At 16.8% G+C, this 21,281-nt stretch overlaps 7 protein-coding genes across 7 annotated transcripts; 2 read left to right on the top strand and 5 right to left on the bottom strand.

Annotated features, from left to right (window-relative positions):
* Positions 1-21: 21 nt before the first annotated feature.
* On the bottom strand, positions 22-3,418 carry CLK3 (serine/threonine protein kinase, putative; the record flags this gene model as incomplete). Its single annotated transcript, XM_028676543.1, has 9 exons — positions 22-188; positions 483-714; positions 851-1,074; positions 1,190-1,296; positions 1,400-1,710; positions 1,794-2,036; positions 2,227-2,455; positions 2,696-3,005; positions 3,130-3,418. The coding sequence occupies 9 exons, from the start codon at positions 3,416-3,418 to the stop codon at positions 22-24; spliced, it is 2,112 nt and encodes a 703-aa protein (XP_028533022.1).
* A 2,665-nt stretch (positions 3,419-6,083) lies between these two features.
* Positions 6,084-7,214, bottom strand: PRELSG_0911600 (conserved Plasmodium protein, unknown function; the record flags this gene model as incomplete). The annotated part of the gene is made up of 1 exon (XM_028676542.1): positions 6,084-7,214. One exon carries the CDS (start codon positions 7,212-7,214, stop codon positions 6,084-6,086), a length of 1,131 nt encoding a protein of 376 aa, XP_028533021.1.
* Positions 7,215-8,499: 1,285 nt separating this feature from the next.
* Positions 8,500-9,492, bottom strand: PRELSG_0911500 (conserved Plasmodium protein, unknown function; the record flags this gene model as incomplete). The annotated part of the gene is made up of 1 exon (XM_028676541.1): positions 8,500-9,492. The coding sequence occupies one exon, from the start codon at positions 9,490-9,492 to the stop codon at positions 8,500-8,502; it is 993 nt and encodes a 330-aa protein (XP_028533020.1).
* A 531-nt stretch (positions 9,493-10,023) lies between these two features.
* PRELSG_0911400 (conserved Plasmodium protein, unknown function) lies at positions 10,024-11,877 on the top strand (the record flags this gene model as incomplete). Its single annotated transcript, XM_028676540.1, has 1 exon — positions 10,024-11,877. One exon carries the CDS (start codon positions 10,024-10,026, stop codon positions 11,875-11,877), a length of 1,854 nt encoding a protein of 617 aa, XP_028533019.1.
* Positions 11,878-12,874: 997 nt separating this feature from the next.
* On the top strand, positions 12,875-15,265 carry PRELSG_0911300 (GTPase-activating protein, putative; the record flags this gene model as incomplete). Its single annotated transcript, XM_028676539.1, has 11 exons — positions 12,875-12,995; positions 13,095-13,197; positions 13,302-13,391; positions 13,550-13,618; positions 13,744-13,825; positions 13,941-14,027; positions 14,187-14,301; positions 14,390-14,486; positions 14,582-14,651; positions 14,872-15,033; positions 15,149-15,265. 11 exons carry the CDS (start codon positions 12,875-12,877, stop codon positions 15,263-15,265), a joined length of 1,113 nt encoding a protein of 370 aa, XP_028533018.1.
* Positions 15,266-15,980: 715 nt separating this feature from the next.
* Positions 15,981-17,228, bottom strand: PRELSG_0911200 (rhomboid protease ROM1, putative; the record flags this gene model as incomplete). Its single annotated transcript, XM_028676538.1, has 4 exons — positions 15,981-16,126; positions 16,200-16,643; positions 16,819-16,998; positions 17,162-17,228. The coding sequence occupies 4 exons, from the start codon at positions 17,226-17,228 to the stop codon at positions 15,981-15,983; spliced, it is 837 nt and encodes a 278-aa protein (XP_028533017.1).
* A 1,317-nt stretch (positions 17,229-18,545) lies between these two features.
* On the bottom strand, positions 18,546-19,196 carry PRELSG_0911100 (dynein light chain type 2, putative; the record flags this gene model as incomplete). The annotated part of the gene is made up of 2 exons (XM_028676537.1): positions 18,546-18,662; positions 18,786-19,196. The coding sequence occupies 2 exons, from the start codon at positions 19,194-19,196 to the stop codon at positions 18,546-18,548; spliced, it is 528 nt and encodes a 175-aa protein (XP_028533016.1).
* Between the last annotated feature and the right edge of the window lie 2,085 nt (positions 19,197-21,281).

Raw genomic sequence — 21,281 nt, 5'->3', positions numbered from 1 at the left:
TTCAAAATTTTTAATTTCATTTCATTCATTTTGAACTTTTGAAAAATTAATTGATTCTCTCAAATAAACATGTTGTAAAGCTTGGTCTGGTGTATATCTCTTTGACGGATCTAGCATTAAGCATTTTTCTAACAAATCTCCCAATTGTTTTATTTTCTTTTTTAAAAATTGCATTTTAGGGCTATTTCCTATAAAATAAAATTAAAATATTTTTAATTTTTCTATTTTTTTTTTCTATTTTTCTTTTTTTTTTTTTTATGGATAATGGCATTTATATATGCCTCATTAAAATTTTTTTATTTTGTTTTGTTTTTTCATTTATATGTATAGATATTTAATAAAAATTAATATAATTATTAATATTCACTTCATAATTTTATTCTATTTAATTATTTACTTAATAAAATTATGTAAACAATTTTAGAAAAATAAGAACTTAAAATGTTTTCATTAATTTTTTAAATCTTTTTTGAAAAATTTACCTTTCAGCCAGTACTGGTGTTCTAATAAATCACATGTTATATTTTTAGTAGGCCTTAAATCCGATATTACTCTTACTATTTCTTTTTTAGTATAAGAATCTCTATCAACATATATAAAATCTAAATTTTCATTGAAGTGCTGAGAATAAAATTGCCCACCTTTTATCATTTTATGTGAAAACTTCCCTTTATATTCCATCATTAATTTTATCATGTGATTATTTGATTTTCCCTAAGAAAGAAACAATAACAATATATTTACATATTTATTTCATACATTTATTCATAAAGATAAATTTTCTTAAAAATGTTAATAAATATATGTATACACATTGACAATTTTTTTTTTTTTTCTATTGGATTCATACAGGAAATAGAATTTTTCCTGTAGCTAACTCAAAGATTGTAGCTGCTGCTGCCCATACATCAATTTGTGCATCATAACGAATACCTAAAATAATTTCTGGAGCTCTATAAAATCTACTAACTAAATAAGAAGTAATTTCATTTTCTGATATATCACTAGCACTTCCTAAATCGCACACCTTTAAAGCATTAAATTTTTCATTTATTAGTATATTATCGGGTTTTACTGTTAAAGAAACAATAAATATATATATATATATATATATGTAGATATAAAAAAAGAATATATTAAAAAAAAAAATTTTTAAAGATAAATTAATTGTATTTTATAAAATACTTACAATCAGCATGCATTATTCTACATTTACGCATGTGTCTTAAAGCTATGAATAATTGTTTTGTGTAACAATGTACAGCTGTTGCATTTAAACCATAACCATTACCATATCTATATATAAAAAAAGAAAAAGGATTACAATTATTTTAACAGAATTAAAATAATTTTCAAGAATTAACATTTATTCATTAATTTTTTTTTTTTTTTTTTTTACTTTTTTAAAGCTATTCTTAAATTTCCCCACATCCATTCAAAAACTAAGCATAAATGATTTTTATATTTAATACTTCTTAATAAACGAACAATATGTCTCTTATTATCCTTATCAAACTGATTTAATTTTTTTAAAATTGAAATTTCTTTTTCTGCCGCTTTTTTCATCATATCATTATCTCTAATAACTTTAATGGCCACAGGCATTTTATTAACCATATCATAGCATTTTAACACATTAGAAAAAACACCTTTTCCAACTAGTTCACACACAACACTATATCTATTATCAATTACTTCACCAACAATTGCCTTCAAAAAAAAAAAAAATAAAAAAATAAAAATACATTATAAACTATAAGTATATCTAATGGCAAATATAAATATATATAAACCTTATAATATCCTTCAGAATCATTCCAGTTATCTGATAAAGTTGCATTGTTTGCTGAATAATAATCAGTTATTAAAGTGCTTTCTATTTTTCTCTTTTTATTTGATTGAACACTTGAAAACATATCTACTTCGTCATTTTCATTATCTTCTCCTTCAATACTATCGTTTTTATTATCAATTAAATTTTGATTTACTAAATTAATTTCCTTATTTTTATTTATATATGAAGTATCATCATTATTCTAAAATTAAAAATTAATATATATATATATATAATGCCTAATAATTTTTCTATATTTAATTTTAATATATAACTTGTATTTATAATAAAATTATAAATTATATAATACATTTCTTTAATTTATGCTTGTTAGTAAAAATATATATATATTTTATTTTTTTTTTTTTTCAATATTTCATGAAAATATTTACCATTTTTCTTCTTTCATGTAATTCTTTTTGCTTAATTATAAAGACTCTAATTTTAGCTTTTTCTTCATCTATTTTTTTTTTTAAATCATTATATAAATCATTTGATTCTTTTACTAATTCGTTTTTTTCTTTAGCTGGTTTTTCTTCTATTACTTCATGATCAGATGATAAAGATGAACAAGTTTCTTCAATTACTTCGTTGTTAGGAGCAAATATGCATGCTACTTGTCTATTAAAAAAAAAAAAATTAAAAACAAAAAAATTAAAATCGATATTTATATTTACATAGCATATAATGAAAAAATATTATACATTGAAAATTATTTAAGGTTCTTAAAATATAATTTTTCGAAAATGCAAAAAATAATATTTTATATGAATTTAACTACAAATATTAAGAATATGTAATTAAATATATATAATTTAAAATATATCATAAAAAACCAAAATACATAAATATTATATTTACTTTTGTTCCATTTCTTCTAATGTTGATATTTCATTGAATGCTATAAAAGAATCCTCCTTATTATCTCCTTTTACTTTTTCTAAATCAGAAAATATTATATCCTTTTTATTATCATTTGGTATATCATTTTTATTTTCTTCATTTTTATTTTTATTGTCGCTAATATTTGCTTCATCCACTTTTTTATTATTATCAACTAAATTTTTTAGTCTCTCTTTTATTGCTTCTCTATGTCTTCTCCTTTCCTCTAAAAATTTATCTTCATTTTCTTCCGTTTTTAATATTTTAAATTCATCGTCACTATTTGATGCTATAAAAAAAAAAAAATTATATTAAGCATGAATAATATAATATTTAAGGGGATTTAAAAATATTTATATATTTCCCCTTTTAAAAATAATTATAAACACTTTAAAAAAAAAAAAAAAAATTACTCGATTCACTGGAAGAATTAGCACCATTATTGTTCGTATCAGAATTTCTACTAGTAGAATTATGAGAACTAAATGAATTTATATTTTCTTTATAATTTTTCTTTTGATCTTTTTTTAATTTTTGTTTACTTTTTTCTTTTTCGTAATTTTTTTTTTTATATGAACCGTTGTCCGAACTTTTTTCTGAATAGTGTGATTTATGATATTTTTTAGGATTTTTATAATATTTTTCTTCATTAGAAGATTCAGATGAATCAAATATTTGTTTACCTCTTTTTCCTTTAGACATATTTGAATTACTGTTATTAGAATTATTAGATACTATATTATGTTTTTGCTTAGATGAATTACTTATTAAATTATGTGTACCACTTCTCTTATGCGAACCATCAAATCTACTGTCTATTTTTTTATTTTTTTTTCGAAAATTTTAAGAAAATATATATATATATGTATAAATATTTTAAATATATTTAAAAAAAAAATTATTATATATATATATGCCTATAAATATTTACTTTAATTTTATTATTTTTGCATACCTGAACTATCATAAGAAATAGATGAATTTTTGTATCTTGATCTTTTCGCTTGTTTCATAATTTTATATATTCAAAAGCATCTTGACATGAAATAAAAATAGAAAATGTTTTATTTTTTTTATTTTTCAATATACATAAAAATACAAATAAATTTACTTGTATTTCATTTAAAATTTAGTTTTACTTAATAATCATTCTATTAGCTAGTAGTAAATTTTAGAATATAGACTATGTTAATTACCTCACTTTTATAAAAAAATAAAAAAAAAAATTATTTAAACAAATATATATTAATACAAATTCGTTTAAAAAAAAAAAAAAATATATATATATATATATATATATATGGAAAAATAAGTACAGAAATTAGTATAAAATAATGTATATTAATATATAAGCTAAAGATGACAAACTGAATATACGAACTATATTATAAATGATTTGTATATATAAAATTATAAAATAATAAAATTAATTATGTATCAATAACTGAATGTCGTTTTATTACTTGTATATATATAAATATTTAAAAATATGTATATTTTTTTTAGCAATCCTAATTTTTTTTAAAATTACTTGTTAATAAAAAGAATATAAATTTTAACCTCACATTTTTTATATTTTATATTTATATTATTAAAAATGTAATTTGCATTTTTATACTTTAAATATATATATATATATAAACAGAAAAAAAATACAATATAAATTTATGATTTATATATATATATATATATATATATATATATATATATATATATATTTAGCAAATTTTTTTGATTTAATTACATATTTATAAATATGTATATTTGATTTTCATTTTCCTGAAGCGCTACGTCTTTGTATATATAAAGTTTTGCTAATATATTTTACATTATCATAATATTTTTTATTATGTAAACTATTCGATATGTAAATGATTTTCTTAAAAATAATTGAATTATGTCTTACAACTACTAATATACAAAAAATTTTGTTTTTATAATTTATTAAAATATATACAAGCTATTTCATTTCTTTATTTATAATTAATTGAAAAAAAAAAAAAATGCGAAGATAAATAGAAAAAAAAAAAAAAATATGCAATTCAATTTTTTCTTATATTTAATTTAACTAGTTAATAGTTATATCATTATATTTTTCCATCATAATTTATTTATTTTAATAAACTATGTGTGAATCAAAATTTTTATTTAAAAATTTTAAAAAAATACATATTTTTAACAATATTTGATGTAATTACAATCTTTATTTTATATATTTCTTTATAATAAGTTATATTCATTCATTTAGGAGTATAAATAAAATTCTATGCGCATTTTTTTAAATTTTTGTTTATTTAATTTTTTTAAAACTTAAATATTTAAACAAGTGAAAAATTTAATTACAATATGAAATAACGATGAATAAAGATTTTATTATTTTTTTTTTATTTCGCACTTAATAATTAGGAAATTTATTTAAGAAAAAAAAAATTAAATTTAAATTGCATTCCATTACTTATGAATAACAAACTTTTTCCTTTTTGTTAAAAAAAAATAAATAAAATAAAAACTAAGAAAAAGGCAAAATGTATATATAGAGGAGTTTATAGAAGAATTAGGATATAAAGAAGAAAAAAAAATTATAAAGTTTATTTTTTATTGTGCTAATTTTAATATTTTATATCTCATTATTCATAACAAATATAATATATATATATATATACAAGTTAACATTTTTAGTTAATATTTATTTTTTTGTTCTTTGTATAAAATAGTAATAAAAAAAAAGTATAGAGAAATTATTTATCCATTAACATAAATATGATTTTTTAAAAAAAATAAGTGCATACAATAGAACTTAAAAATTCTTCATTTTATTTTTAAAATATAAGTTTTTATATAAAGTTAAATTCATAATTTAAATGGTCAGTATAATAAACTGTTCAGCTAATTTATTATGTTTTTTTTTACAAGTATTTTTAATAAACCTTATTTTTCTTTACATTTTAAAACATTTTTTAAAAGAATTTCACTAAAAAAAAAGTTAAAAAAAAAAAAGGAGAAACTGTAGCTTAAGTCTGTTGCATAACTTAATGTATAAAGTAATCGTAATTTTTATCTATTTAGTAAAATTATTATCAGTGATACATGTTTTATATCAAACAATTATATTATTATCATAGATTCATTTTACTTTTGTAATTATTTTTTTCATTGTTTTTTATTTTAAAATAATTTTAACATTTGAAGATTCCTATTAAATCATATACAATGGATAAACATATGAATATATATATTAATAATCAAAGATTATCTAAAGACAAAAAAAAAAAAAAATATATATATATATATAATTTAATAGTATTTATCTTGGTATCTGTTCATTGTTATCTATAATTTGAAGTATGTTTTTATTATTATTATTATTTTATTCTATGCATTGTTCATATTCTTTTTTTTCATTTTCTTTTTCCATGAAAATTTGATTATGTTTTATTTTTCTTATTTGTATAGCTATATCTAGCTCTTTATTGGTTAAATGAATAATTTGTTCTTGTATGTTATTTTCTTCTTCAATAATCCCTTCTAATTCTTTATTTATTTCTTCTAATTCAAATTCGTCATATTTAATCATAGAGGAATCTACTTCATTTATTAAAATATTTTCATTTTTATTTTGTAAACATGTATTTTTATTTGATTCATAAATGTTACTATTATTCAAATGATAATACTTTTCTTCAATATTACCTTCTATGCAGCAATTAATATTTTGTTCTATATTTTTATCTGAAGAGTTTTCCACATTATTTTCTTCATTTTTTCCCATATAGTTATTCTCTAAGTTTTTTTTTGTTATATCATATGAGTAAGAATAATTAAAATTATTATTCTGATTGATTTTATATATATTTTCACCTATTTCCTTTTCATTATTATTACAATTATTATGTTGTTTAATTGTTCTGTCTTCCATTTTATCAAAGGAGTTATTAGTTATGTTATTTTTTACATTATTATGATTCATACACTTATTGTTAATTTCAATTTTGCTTACTAGTTCTGTATCCATATATAAATTATCACATTTATCAATTTCACTTTTTTCATTTCCTTTTATTTTATATTCATTTTTATTTAAGTCACTATTTTTTTCTATTTTATTTTTTTTTTTAGTATTTTCAGTAACTTTTTTAAAATTTATTTTTTCCAATTTTTTAAAACTATTTTGCTCATATTTTAAAGTAGTGTTTCTATACAATTCGTTTTCTACTTTTTTAAACTGATTATTTAATGATTTTCTTAATTTATATGTATTTTGTTTATTTTTGTCAAATTTTTCTTTTGTATTACATATACTTGTACTCTTTTTAATTATTTTCCTATTCATATTATTATTATTATTATTAGACTGAAAAAATATTTTTGATTTTAGCATTCTATTTATAACCATTATTTCTTTATCCGAATCTTCACTTATATTATATTCATCTTTTGAAAAACTTGATTTTTCATAATCTTTAACTGTGTCATTTTCAATATAATGTAGTTTATTCATATTTAATAAAATGACATATACATAGAAATATGAATATTATAATTTGTATAAAGATATTAATATAATACTATTAATAATTATTTTTGTTAATTATAGATTTTAATTTTACATAAACACACCTACACCTATCTTTAAGCACCACTTATGTTTTTTTTTTTTTTTTTCATTTAGAACTCTTTATATATTTATTTTTATTCTGAGTTTTTTCTATCATTTATATATATATATATATTTGTTCATATTAATTCATAATGATTTCTACATAAAAAAATATATAAAATAATTTGTATATATATGTATATTTTATATATATTTATTTAAAAACTAACAATTGGAACTATAATAGTATCAACTAAAAGTTTTTATAAATAACATATTTAAAAATTTAGACAAGTTATTTGTAAAAATATATATATATATTAAAAACAGAAACTAGTTAAAAAAATTAAGCAATAATAAATAAAACTTCTAATAATAATAAAATATTATGAATATATATATATATATATATATATAAATTTTCAATTAAATTATAAGTTCTTTTATTGGAATAAAAAATATTTTTTTTTAAAAATTACTTTTTAAGAGTCTAATAAAAATTAAAAAAAAATTATTAAAGTCGTATATCTAAGATACATAAAATGTATAATTTTTTGTAAAAACAATGTGCATATATTTCAATTTCTTTTAATTTTCTTTCTTTATGTATATATATTAATAAAATATATATTTAATAATAAATACAGAGTTTTATAAAAGAAAATTTATTCACAAAAAAAAAAAAAAATAGTTTAGGAAAATATGAATATGATATGATAAATTATATTAGAAGTATAAAATGAAATAAAAAAAAAAAAATGGAAAAAAGTATGATATCAAATGTATAAGAACGATGTCTTATTTAACTATAATATAATAAAAAGTTATAACAAAAAAAAAAAAAATGTATACGTATATATATGTAAATTAAAAACATTTTTTGATGTATAAATGCTATGTTATTCTTAAGCTTTATAAGATTCTATTTAAATAAAAAAATAAAACTATTTCTTTATACATTAGTAATATATATTTACTAAAAGTAATAAAATGAATCAGAAAAACAAAATAATTAATATATATATACATTACAAGAGTTTATATATTCCCTTTATATATATACCTATATATGTAAACTATATATAACAAACTAAAAAAAAAAATATATATATAAAATAAATAATATACAAGAGATATAAACATTTATACATATATTTTCTCCTTTTTTTTGAATTTTAAATATGTTTTAATATTTAATAGAATATAAATATATAATTTTTTTGGTAAGAGAAATAATATTTTTAATTTCCAATATATGATTAGTTGGATTTAAAAGTAGAAATATGTTTATAATTTTTTCAACTTGATATAAGTAGATTTTTTTAATAAAACAAAAAAATTGAGAATTTATTTTATATTTCTGATTAATATGATAAAAAAAATGATTAACAAATAAAATGCAAGATATGACAATAACAACATCGTTGTATTTATCACTTATATTTGGTATACAAATAACGTCATTAAAAACTGAAAAAAGAAATTTATTTATTATAAAAGGTGATCTCGTGATAAACATTAATTCATACAATAAAGAATATCTTGATATATTGTTAGATAATTTAAATTGTGAAGAATATAAACAAATTCTTTCCATCTTTAAACTTTCTTCTTTTTCGTGATAAATATTTTCTTTAATAATTGGTTTGAATTGATTTATGCTAAAAGTTATTTCTTTGATATCACTTTTAGATATGCCAAATTTTGTATATATATTGCTATTTAATAAAAATATATTATAATCAATTGTATTTAAAATATTTCTTAATGAAATATTTTTATTTGATATTTTTCCATGCAAATAGATACATCCTGCAATTGCATATTTAATACAACTTAAATTTTTAATAGTAATAAGTTCTCTCTCTTTTTTTTTTTTCTCAAAAAATATTTCTGTAAATTTTAATTTAATTTCCTCATTTAATAAATTTTCCTCATCTTGATTGTTATTATCTTTCTCTTTACTTGAATCATAATTATTTAATATGCACACATATCTACTTTTAAATATATCATATAATGTTTTATAAATATCATTTATATTCACGCATTCTAATATATTATTATCATTTAGTATCGTTTCTATAATAAATCCTATTACAACTAAAGTATTATGTAACTCTTTTTTCAAATTGATACTTTTACTATTATTGTTGCTATTATTCTTATGCAATTTCATCTTTGCTTATTTTCTCAATTTTCATTTAAAATTTTTATATTTTACTCATACATAAAAAAATATAAACATGCATATATATATATATTATGTATTTAGATATATATTTTTATATAAATTTTAAGTTTTTTTTTTTTTCTCTCTCTTTTTATTTCTAGTAAAGCTGAATACAATAAAAATAAAAAATATGAATTATGTATATAATTTAATATAAACAATAATAGGAAGAAATATTCAAGTATTTATTTGAAAAAATGTAACATATATAAAAGATTCTCTAAAAAAAAAAAAAAAAAAAGATTAAAGGATATAGTAAAAAAAAAAAAAAAGAGAAAAATAATGTATGCTAAAAAAAATTAATTTACAAAAATTAACATAAATAAAAATATATCTATAATCAAAAAGAAAATACAAAGTAAAAAATATGAATATATCAATAAAATAAGATGTAATTAAAAAAGTGAATTTTCTTTTTTTTTTTTAGTAAGCATATATATAAAAAAAAAAAAAATGTATTTTAAATAGTAATACACAATGCTACTTTTATATAGAAATAATATACTAAAAAATTGGTTAAAACTAAATAATAGAATTTTAATTTATAATAAATATTTGGAAAATGTAAATATATGTAGGGTAATTAAAAAGAATTATGGGATTTCAAATCAAATAAAGAAATGTTGTAGTAATGAAGAAATAATTAAGCATATAAAAAACGAATATGATATTAACTCTGATTTAATTGATTTAAATATAAAAAAAACTAATGAGAAAAATATTTATGAAATAAGTAATAGATGGAGTAATTTCTTTAAATGCGAAAAAAGTCTATATAATGTAATAAATAAATATTTAAAGACAAATAAAATGGATAGTTATTTACATAATTATTTGAAGTTCATGAATAATGAGGAATTAAACAGAGCAGAGGATTGTAAAAATAAAAATATTTATGAAACAGAGGAAGAAATTAAAAATATATTAATATATATAATGACTTTTTACTATAAAAATGTTCGTGATTTTAATATAATATCTTTATTAAGTGAAAATTTAACGAAGTTATTAAAAAAATTAAATTCTGATTACAAAAATAAACATTTAATTTTTACAATTTTTGAAGTATATAATTATATAAAAGCTATGAATGACGAATTATTTTCTATTCTTTTTGATTTATTAAATAATTATTATATAACATCAAGAATGGAAAATATAAATGATGATGAACTTTTACTTATTTTAAAGACACTTTATAATCAGAAGTATAAAAATCATTTACTAGTTAATACAATTATAGATTATATAAAAAATTCTTCTAATTTAAATTCAGATGTTATAGTGAACTCCTTTTTTTATTTATCTTTATTATCAAGAATGGATGTTTCTTTAATTAATAAAATTCATACTCATATGTTTTATGTGGATAATAAGAAAAAAATCTCACAATGTAATAAAGAAAAAAGAATAGAACAAATCGAAGAGAAATTCTTAAATCAGTTAGAAAGTGAAAATGGAGTAGAAACAAATAACAAAAAAAAAATTACAAACAGTCTAATAGAAAATATACAAAACAAAAACTTAAAAAATCAAAATGAAGAAGTCTTAGAAATTGATATAAATAATGTTGACAGTGTTGATGATATAAAATTAAAAATAAATTTATCAGCATTATGTTGTTCAAAATTATTATATGCTTATTTTGCCTTGGGTGAAGATTACATAAATTGGTTTATAATCCATAAATTACTTATAATATTATGTAAAAAGTTAAGTGACGAAAGTATTTTGAAAAAAGAGAAAAAAATGCATGAAATGTTGTGCGTTATAAGGAGTTATTTAAGATATAATAAAAGAAATTTTTATAACGTCTTACCAAAAGATATAAAAAAAAAATTAAAAGAGGTATATATTATGGATATAAAGGAAAAAAAAATTAATGAAAGAAATTTTGTTGAAAAGTTATCGTGGCATTTAAAAAAACTTCGCATTCCTCATATTAAAAATGTATATAAAGGAGGAATAATATTTGATATTTTAGAAAAAGATAAAAAATTAGTATGGTTATGTTTTTCATACCATCATTATTATGTAAAAACCATTGATTTAACTATTGAAAAATTATTACATATTAATATAATTAAATCAATGAATTATAAAATAGCAAAAATACATTACTATCAATTTTCTAGAATGAAAGCTAGAAAAACTAGATTTGAATATATAAGGATGTGTAGATACTATGCTTTGCGTGATAGAAGAAATTTTGATGATGAAATTGAAGGATGGAATTTGCCTTACATAAATTGGTACCATAAAAAAAATAAAAATGTTCATATATCAAATTATTTTTATAATTATAAACCAGTGTCAGAAATGGATTACTAAAATATCGAAACTTTTTTTAAAGAAACATGCTTTTACTTTATTTTATTTTTAAGGAATTTCTTTTTGTTTCTTTTAAAAGAAAACGTAACTTTCATCTTATCCCTATATAATGATGATCTTTTTATGTTTTCTAAACACACCTTCATTTTTATTATTTAATTTCTTTTATATTAATTTTATTTTATTTCATTTTGTTTTATATATTTATCATATTTTATTTATTTTTTTTTTTTTTTTTATTTTTACTATTTTATATAATTTTACTTTATTTTATTTATTTTTTTTTTCTTTTTGTGTAACTTTTACTGGAAAAAATATAACCTTTAATTTTTATGTATCACTTTTTTCTATTAAAATATTAAAGATTCCGTTAATTTGCTCTTATAAAAAATTATTTACTTTTTTTTTTCTAAAATTTTCTATTTTATATAGAATTTTTATTAAAATGTTTCTTTTTTATTTTAATTATATGTGTATATAATTATTTTCTTAATTTGTTTTAATTCATCAATGATTACTAATATATATATATATAACATTTTTAGTTTAAAATGTTTTATAAAAATATTTAATAGATTTATAACAAAAAAAAAAAAAAAAAATTATTATAATAAAATTTTTGCTACAAATTAGAAAAAAAATTTTTAACTTTCAATATATATTTATTTATTTTAATTAAAATAACTATTTTCTATTATTAACATAATAATTAATAATACTACACAAAAGAAAAAAAAAAAAAAAGTGGGAAAATAAGGACTCAAATGCTCGCGTTGTACTTATTTAAATGTGTATTAATTATTGATCATAATTTTTTCTACTTTTTAAAAAATATAATACAATAAAGAAAAAAAAAATAGAAAATAATAATAATTTTCTATTATAATGTATAAAATATAATTAAGTGTACATATATACATATATAACAAATTAAATATTATATGAAGTATAATATAATATGTTGAAAATGACTTTTAAAGGAGTGATTTATTAAAAAATGAGAATAAATTTCTTCAAAGAAAAAAACAAGATAAAAATAAAAAAAAATAATGATTGTATATCAGATAATGCTTTTTCAAATGCTAATAATGAATCATATAATTATTTAACAGCTAATAGTGGTTTATAAAAAAAAAAAATAATAAAATAATTTATATTTTATAGACATACAAACAAATATTTATATATATATATTTTTATTCTTATAATTATTACAGATAATGAATATGATCATTACGGTTTTGAGAAAAATAAGGAATGCATTGTTGAATCAACTGATAAAAGAGCTTTAGAAAAGCATAAAAAACAAATTGAAAGAAGGTTTTTTTTTTTTTGAAAAATTATATATATATATATATGTATATATATATATACTTTTTATCTATTTATTAAAATAATTATATATATATATTTTTTTGTAATAGATGGCAATTTTATTTAACCTTTAAAAGGGATATTAAAAAAAATTATTATTTAAAAACATTAATTAGAAAAGGAATACCAGATAAATTAAGGTTATATACATTTATAGAAAATATCACTATTTTAAAAATAATATTAAAAAATTAATAAAGTCCATATTATAAATAATGCATAAAAATAAAGAATTGTAGTAAAATAACAAAAGATAAAAATTTAGCTTTTTTTCTCTTTTTTACTTTTTTATATTTAGACCTGATATATGGCCACATCTTTTGGATAGTATGGTTTTGTGCTTAAAATATCCAACTATATATGAAAAGTACTTAAAATAATCCTTTTATTTAATTTTTTTTTTTTTTTACAATTAAAATATCTCTTTAATTATAAATATTAAAAAATTTATTATTTTATTCTATATTCTATTTTTTTTTTTTTAAATACTAGATGCTTAAATAGCGAACTTGAACCAAAGGTGTTAAGTCAAATTGAATTAGATATAATACGAACCTTTCCACATAATAAAAACGTGTGTGTAGTTTGATTTTATTTATATCATAGTATTTATATTTGAATTGTTTATATAAATAAATTTTAAATATAACTTTACACAACACTTTATTGTTCTTTTTTTTTTTTTAAAGTATCGAAGAAATTCTCCAGGATTAATTCAATTAAAAAATGTCTTACGCGCTTTTGCGGTTTATAAACCCAAAATAAATTATTGTCAGGTATGTTTTTCTTTATAATTTTAACTAAAAAATTAAGTAGGAGGATATACATAAAAAATCATTGAATTCTTTATTATAATAATTTATATTATGCATTTATTATTATAAATGAAGCTATATTCTTTTTTATAATATATATATTGTTTCAAATATTATTAGAGTATGAATTTTATTGCTGCAATAACTTTAATATTTTTAAAAGAAGAGTTGGCATTTTGGTCTATTATTCAATTAATTGATTCTGATTATTCACATGATAAAATTAATATTAGTGGTTAGTATTCACTATATATAGAACTATAAAAAAAAAAAAAAAATTAATAAAAATAATAATAATTACTATTATTATAACTATATTACAGATTATTACAATAATGAGATGCGTGGATTACGTAGAGATATCATTGTTATAGAAGAATTGATTAAAATGAAAATGCCAGAAGTTCATTCACGTTTAAAGTACCTTTATATATAAATTTATTTTTACAAAAAAAAAAAATTTTATTGAAAAATTGAATTATGAATTTTATACTTTTTTTTTTTTATTATTATAGAGAGTTTGACGTTGATATATCATGGATATGCTCGGAATGGCTTTTATGCTTGTTTTGCACTGCTTTTCCGGTTAATATTTGATAAAATAAATAAAAAATTTTATCAATTATATGTATAAATGTTCTTTGTATTTATTTTATGAGCACATAACATATAAAAATGATTTATAATAAAAATTATTTAAAATTAAAATTTTTTTTTTCATTAAACATTCATAAAATTATATAAATCATATATATATATTATTATTTATCTATGTTTTAATTATTATTTTAATTTTTTATTAAAGATCACTACAACGTTACGTATATGGGATTGTCTATTCTATGAAGGAGATAAAATAATATTTAGAATAACATTAGCTTTATTTAAAATGAATCAACAAAAAATAATTGAGTTAAACTCATTAGAATCTATTTTATTATTATTCAAAGAGTGTACAAAAAATATGGTAAATAAAAAAAAAATAAAATAATTATAAAAAAAAAATAGAAGTGTTTATATATAAGCATTATAGAATAATAAGTAAATAAAATTTATTTAATTTTTTTTTTTTAATAATAAAGGTGGAGTGTGATAAATTAATGTATATTGCTTTTAATGAAATAGGAGTATTAAAGAAAAAAAACATAAAAAAATTAAGAGTCAAAGCGGAAAATATTATTAAAAATACTATAGCCTAAAAAATATATATAATATTTTATAGATAATTTGTTATTTTCCTTTTTTTTTTGTTATTTTATTTCTATTTTTTATTTCCTAATGTTTAAGTAAATATAAACATTTCTATTTGTTTGTTCCAAAAAAAAAAAAAAAATTGTTAGAAATTTTAATTTTTTATTAATTTTGAAAAAACTATTTATTTCTATTTTTTTTTTTTCCTTTAAATATGTATATAAAGAAGGGGGAAAAAATAGAGAAATAAAAAAGAAAAATTTGTGAACAATATATTTGTTTTACTTTTACTCGTAAATAAATATTCATTCTAACTTTTGTTCTACTAATAAATAGTTACAGAAAAACAAAAGTTTACTCTTTAAAAACCTTATATATATAGGTGTTTGTACTTTTATTATTTTTTTTTTTTTTATTTTAAAATAAAAGTTTTTAATTAAAAAAAAAAATGTATGCTTAAAAAATATATATTTATTTATATTAAAAATGTATATTTTTTCTGTATATTTAAAATTTAACAAAAATGAATTACAAAAAAAAAAATAAAATAAAATAAATAAATGACGAAAATTAAAAAAAAATGTAGAAGAATAAAGCCAAATTGAAGGTTTTTTTATTTTTTTTTATTTTTAAATTAAAATGAATAGCTTATGTAATAAAAAAAAAAAAAATTAATAATAAATAACTTCGATTAAATAAAAAAAAAAAAAATTTAATAATATTTCAACACATACGCTGGATACTAAATAAAAGAATAGTAGGCAAGACAGCTAAAAGAACTAAACATATATATGATCCAATTTTTGCATTGTTGTACCAAATTGGTTTATTTTCTATATGTCCATTATACAATATCCCAATACATATTCCTAAAAAAAGAAAAAAAAAATTAAATATATATGAAAATTCATATATATATATAAATTTTATTCAGTAAATTACCTGATAGGAGTCCACCCAAATGCCCAACATGATCAATATTAGAACCATTAAAAGTAAAATAATAAAAAAAAGAGATTAATGAAAAAAAAATAATATTAAAAACAACTCGTTCTCTATGTCTAATAACATGCCATAATAAAATTAATTCGGCTGTTACAACACCAACTAATCCCATACCGGATGTACTTGCACCCACTTTAATAGGACAGTAAGTTATTGATGCTGATAAAATGTTCCCATATATACCAGTTAAAAAATATAATATAATAATTTTTATGATACCATAATTTTTTTCTAGTGTAAAACCCATTCTTAATTGAAAAAATATATTAAAAAAAGTATGAAATATATTTGCATGTAAAAATATTGGTAATATTAATCTATGAATTTCTCCATTTTTTATTCTTGAAGCAACATTTGCACCCAACGTTATTAATAAACTTTCTATTAAAAAAAAAAATATATAAGAAATAACAATAATATAAAATAGTAATATTTTTTTTTTCTTTAAATGAATTATTATTTCTACTAAATTCATACAGTTCAAATTATTCTTTTTTTTTTTTAAATATATATATATGTATTTTTTTTTATATTTATGTATATATATAGAACATACCGGAAGGAGTTAAAAATTCTGCCGGTTTAATACTAATGGAAATTATAAAAATTACCAGTTGTATAATTGAAATAACCATAACAAAACTTTTCCATGTAAAATGAGGAAATATAAGATTAATTACGTCAATTGGTTTTGATCTCTGCACAAAACTACTTTGTGATTCATAATAACCTGGTGCTTATTATTTAAAAATAAAAAGATTAAATAAAAATATATACTTTGTGAAATATGAATATATTTTATAACAAACAGTATTAACATATGTCACGATAAAAAAAGTTTAAAAAAAAACTATTAATTTTATTTTATTTTATTTTCTCATTAAATATGATTTGCATACTTCTATTAAATGGAGTATTTTCCGGGTAGTCATCTCTATATTCAGCTAAAGTGTGAATATTACTCATCTTTGATTAAAATCTTTAATTTAATTAAATATTTAAAGTAAAAATATTGAATTAATTTAAAGTAGTAATAATTTAAATTTAAAATATTAGAAAACGCATTGATTTAATAAGACTTTACTTTAAAAAAAAAATAAATAAATAAATTAAAAAAAAATTTACATTAATATTCTAGTAATATTAACATAAAAATTACCCCAAAAAAAAAAATGTGTACATATATATATATATACTTATTATCAAGTTAAAAACAAATTAAAAAAATAAATGTACAAAAAAAAAAATGAAAATAAAATTTGTAATTAAAAACGTAAGTTAATATTTCCTATTATAATTAATTTTTACCAGTTTTCTTTATTAAAATTTGAAGAAATAAAATTTTTTCTTTTGAATTATGTCAAAAAAAAAAAATATATAAAAAATAATGCACACGCTTTAAAACTAAAAAAATAATATGAATCAGAACAAAATATCAAAAAAAAAAAAAAATGAGAAAAAGGATCTTAATTAAAATAAGCCATTATATATGACTTAATGAAATGTGTTAAACTCATAATTTCAAATATATATATATATATATATATATATATATATATATATTATATGTATTTATTAATATACACAATTTTATTTTATTTTAATTTATATATATATAACCAAACAAATATCCATAAGGTTTTTACATCTTTTAGTCGTATGATGAAAAAAAGTTATATATTCAAAAAAATATTTTTAATGCATGTGACTTTTTTTTTTTCTTTTTTGAAAGATCTATATGAATTATTCTTTTAAGCTTGAAGTAGTAAATATTTTTAAAAGCTTATGTTTAATTTTTTAAATGCGATTTAAGATCATTAAAAAAGAAAAAAAAGAAAAAATTATTTGATTGATTGTCTATGATAAAAAAAAATATAAAAAAAAATATATTGTTAAAAAATTTAAGTGGATAAAATTTTTTTTTTTTGAAATTTTTCTTATAGTTTTTTCCTTTATACTAAACAAATTATAAGTTTTATAGAATTCATTCTAAAAGCTTTTTCTTTTATTCCTTTTAAATTTTTTTTTTTTTGAATTTTAATCATTTTATATATTAAAAAGAAATTGCTTTGTAGAAGAATATGAAAATTAAAACAAATAGAAAAATAAATAAAATAAAAAATAAATTAAAAATAAAAAAAAAAAAATTAGGATTAAATAAGGAAAATAAGAATAAAATCATAATAGGAACACAAAGAATATAAAAAAAAAAATAAAAAAAAAAATTAAGAAAAAATAAAGATGACAAAATTTCATTTAAAAAAAACATTTCTTTATCTCATTTTATTCATTATATAAAAGAAAAACCATAACAGTAACAAAAATAGAGTCATTTACATATTTTGCAGAAACGTAATTATCGGTTTCAACATTCCATAGTGATTTGGATGCAATGTGTATCTAAAACAAAAAAAAAAAAAAATTAAAGATGCAATTAATAAATATCCATATATATATATATTAATCTCATTATAATCTAAATAAAAAAATATGAATTTTATTTATTTTATTTTTTTTTCATACTCCTTGCCTTTCATTCTCTCCTATAACACCTTGAACAATAACTTTGTATCTTTCATTTACATAAGATTTCATAAATTGTTCGATCTCATCAACTAAAGTTATAACCATTTTATCATAATTACTTTTAATAATATTATTTTTTTCATAATAATTGTTTTGATTTTCATTTGAAGAATTATTATCTTCATTATTGATATCATTTTTCATTATAATATCTTTATCTTCTACATAACTTAATTCTTTAAGATTTTTATTACAAAAGAAATTCTCCAAAAAAATTTTTAATTTTTCTTCACAAATATTGGCAAAAAATTTAAATCCTTCCATATTTACCTTACTATTTTCCTCATTATTTTTTTCAATTTCATTAGACTCAACATTCTTTACATTATTTTTATTTCCTACTTCCATTTTTTTGTATATATGTTTTTATTAAAATATGCTTTTTAATAAAATTTTTTTTTTTTAATTACAAAAGTTCGTATATTTGAAAAAAAAAAAAAATATAATATATATATGTAGCTTATTTCACAGAACATTGAATTATATCATTTTTATTACTATTTATTAATAACTTTTGTATAACTTTATAGATTATTATTTAACATAAGCATATATATATTTTCCTATTTTTTGTTTCTTATAATTTTATTTTCTAGATTGTAGAAGTTACACTTAATAATAATATAAATTATCTCGTTAAAAATTTTTTTTTTCTAATTCTTTTTTTATAATTTATTCAACATTTTTTTTACAAAATTTATCTTTTCCTATTATAGTGAAAAATAAACTAAAATATTAATATGCATAAAAATGTGTAAATTTAATATCATCTAAAGATTTATAAATAAAAATATAGACATCATGATTTATCTTTTTTATTACAATAACTAATAAAAAAAAAAAAAGAGTATATTAATATTAATGAAATATTTTTTTTAACATGTGCATACAAAATAGTTTTAAAAAAAAAAAAAATTAGAAAATAATAATTCTTTATACTTTAGGAATTAATCAATCAATAAGTATTTTTTATATTTAATTTCAAAAATAAAAAAATGTAATAAATGAATTTCCTCTATTAAAAAAATTTATTTATACATACATAAAAAATAAATGAAATGGTATGTTATTTTATTTTATTTTTTTTAAAGAAGAAAAAATTTTACGTAAAACTTGAAATTAAGAATGTTAAAGAGTTAACAATAATAATTTATATATAGGGAATAAAATATAAAATATAATGACTAATAAAAAAAAAAACTATTTCTACTTTAAACTTTCAGATTTTTTATTGATGTGCACATATAAATACTCATAACATTTTTTAATTTTCTTCTCGTCTTATACATATATGTAATAACTATAGATAGAATAATGATGTTGTGAAGAAAAAAAAAAAGAGTGTTTATTTTTTGTCTAATCTTAATTTTTTAAGCTTAGATATCAGAAAATAAAGTAAAAAAAAAAAAAAAAATTAATAATAAGGTATTTAAAAAATAATTGATAAAATAAAACTTAAGAAATAAATTATATAAATGACATAAAAGTATAATAATAATGATACAATAATAATTAAAATATAATAATTGAGTTTCTAATAATGTTTCATTAGTATTACTACTACAATCACTTTTAATGACATTAAAAATGCTTATTAATATAGCAAATAATAAATTTTAATATATTAGTTGATATAGGTATTCATAAATGAGTTTATACACTATAATTTTCCAATAGTAATACATATACAAGTAAAATGGGATAATAAAAAATTGTAATAAATTCATATGAATAGTAATAACTTTTTATATATAGAATCACAGAAAATTAGAATATTAAAAAATATACTTAAAAGGAAAAATAATAGAAGAACAAGATTAAAATATAGAGATTTTTAATTTTTTTTTTTTTTTTTTTACTAAATTCATAATACACTTTATTACAAAAAAAAAAGGTGTAAATATTAGTAAATTAACTTAAAATACTCATAATTATTTATTTAATTTTTTTTTTTTTAATGTGAAAAAAAAAAGGGAAGAAAATAAGAACTCTTTATTATATATATATTTTTTTTTATGAAATTAAGACATTATGAATTTTAGAAATCCTATATATCTATCTATTCATATATATATATATATATGTAAAGAAAAATATAACAAAGTAATTCAAAATGATCATTTCTTATATTTTGTATATTATTTTAATTTATTCATAGATTTATATATGATGGTAATTCTTTATATATGATAGATATTTATAGAAAAATGAAATGTTCATATGAGTAAGATGAGAAATAATTCATATATTTTTTATCTTTTTATAAATTAGATATATTGATCTTTCTATATTTTTTTTAATATCATATAATATATATGTATTTATTTTTTTTTTTACTTTTAAAAAAAAGAAATTTTTATGAGTATTGTTGCCTTGTCTTATAAAAATATATATACATAATATTTTGCTAAATTCCACCTTATTATTAAAATA

The sequence above is a fragment of the Plasmodium relictum genome, assembly GCF_900005765.1.
Source record: "Plasmodium relictum strain SGS1 genome assembly, chromosome: 9".
Classification (NCBI taxonomy): domain Eukaryota; phylum Apicomplexa; class Aconoidasida; order Haemosporida; family Plasmodiidae; genus Plasmodium; species Plasmodium relictum.
This window is presented reverse-complemented; position numbering and strand designations above follow the sequence as displayed.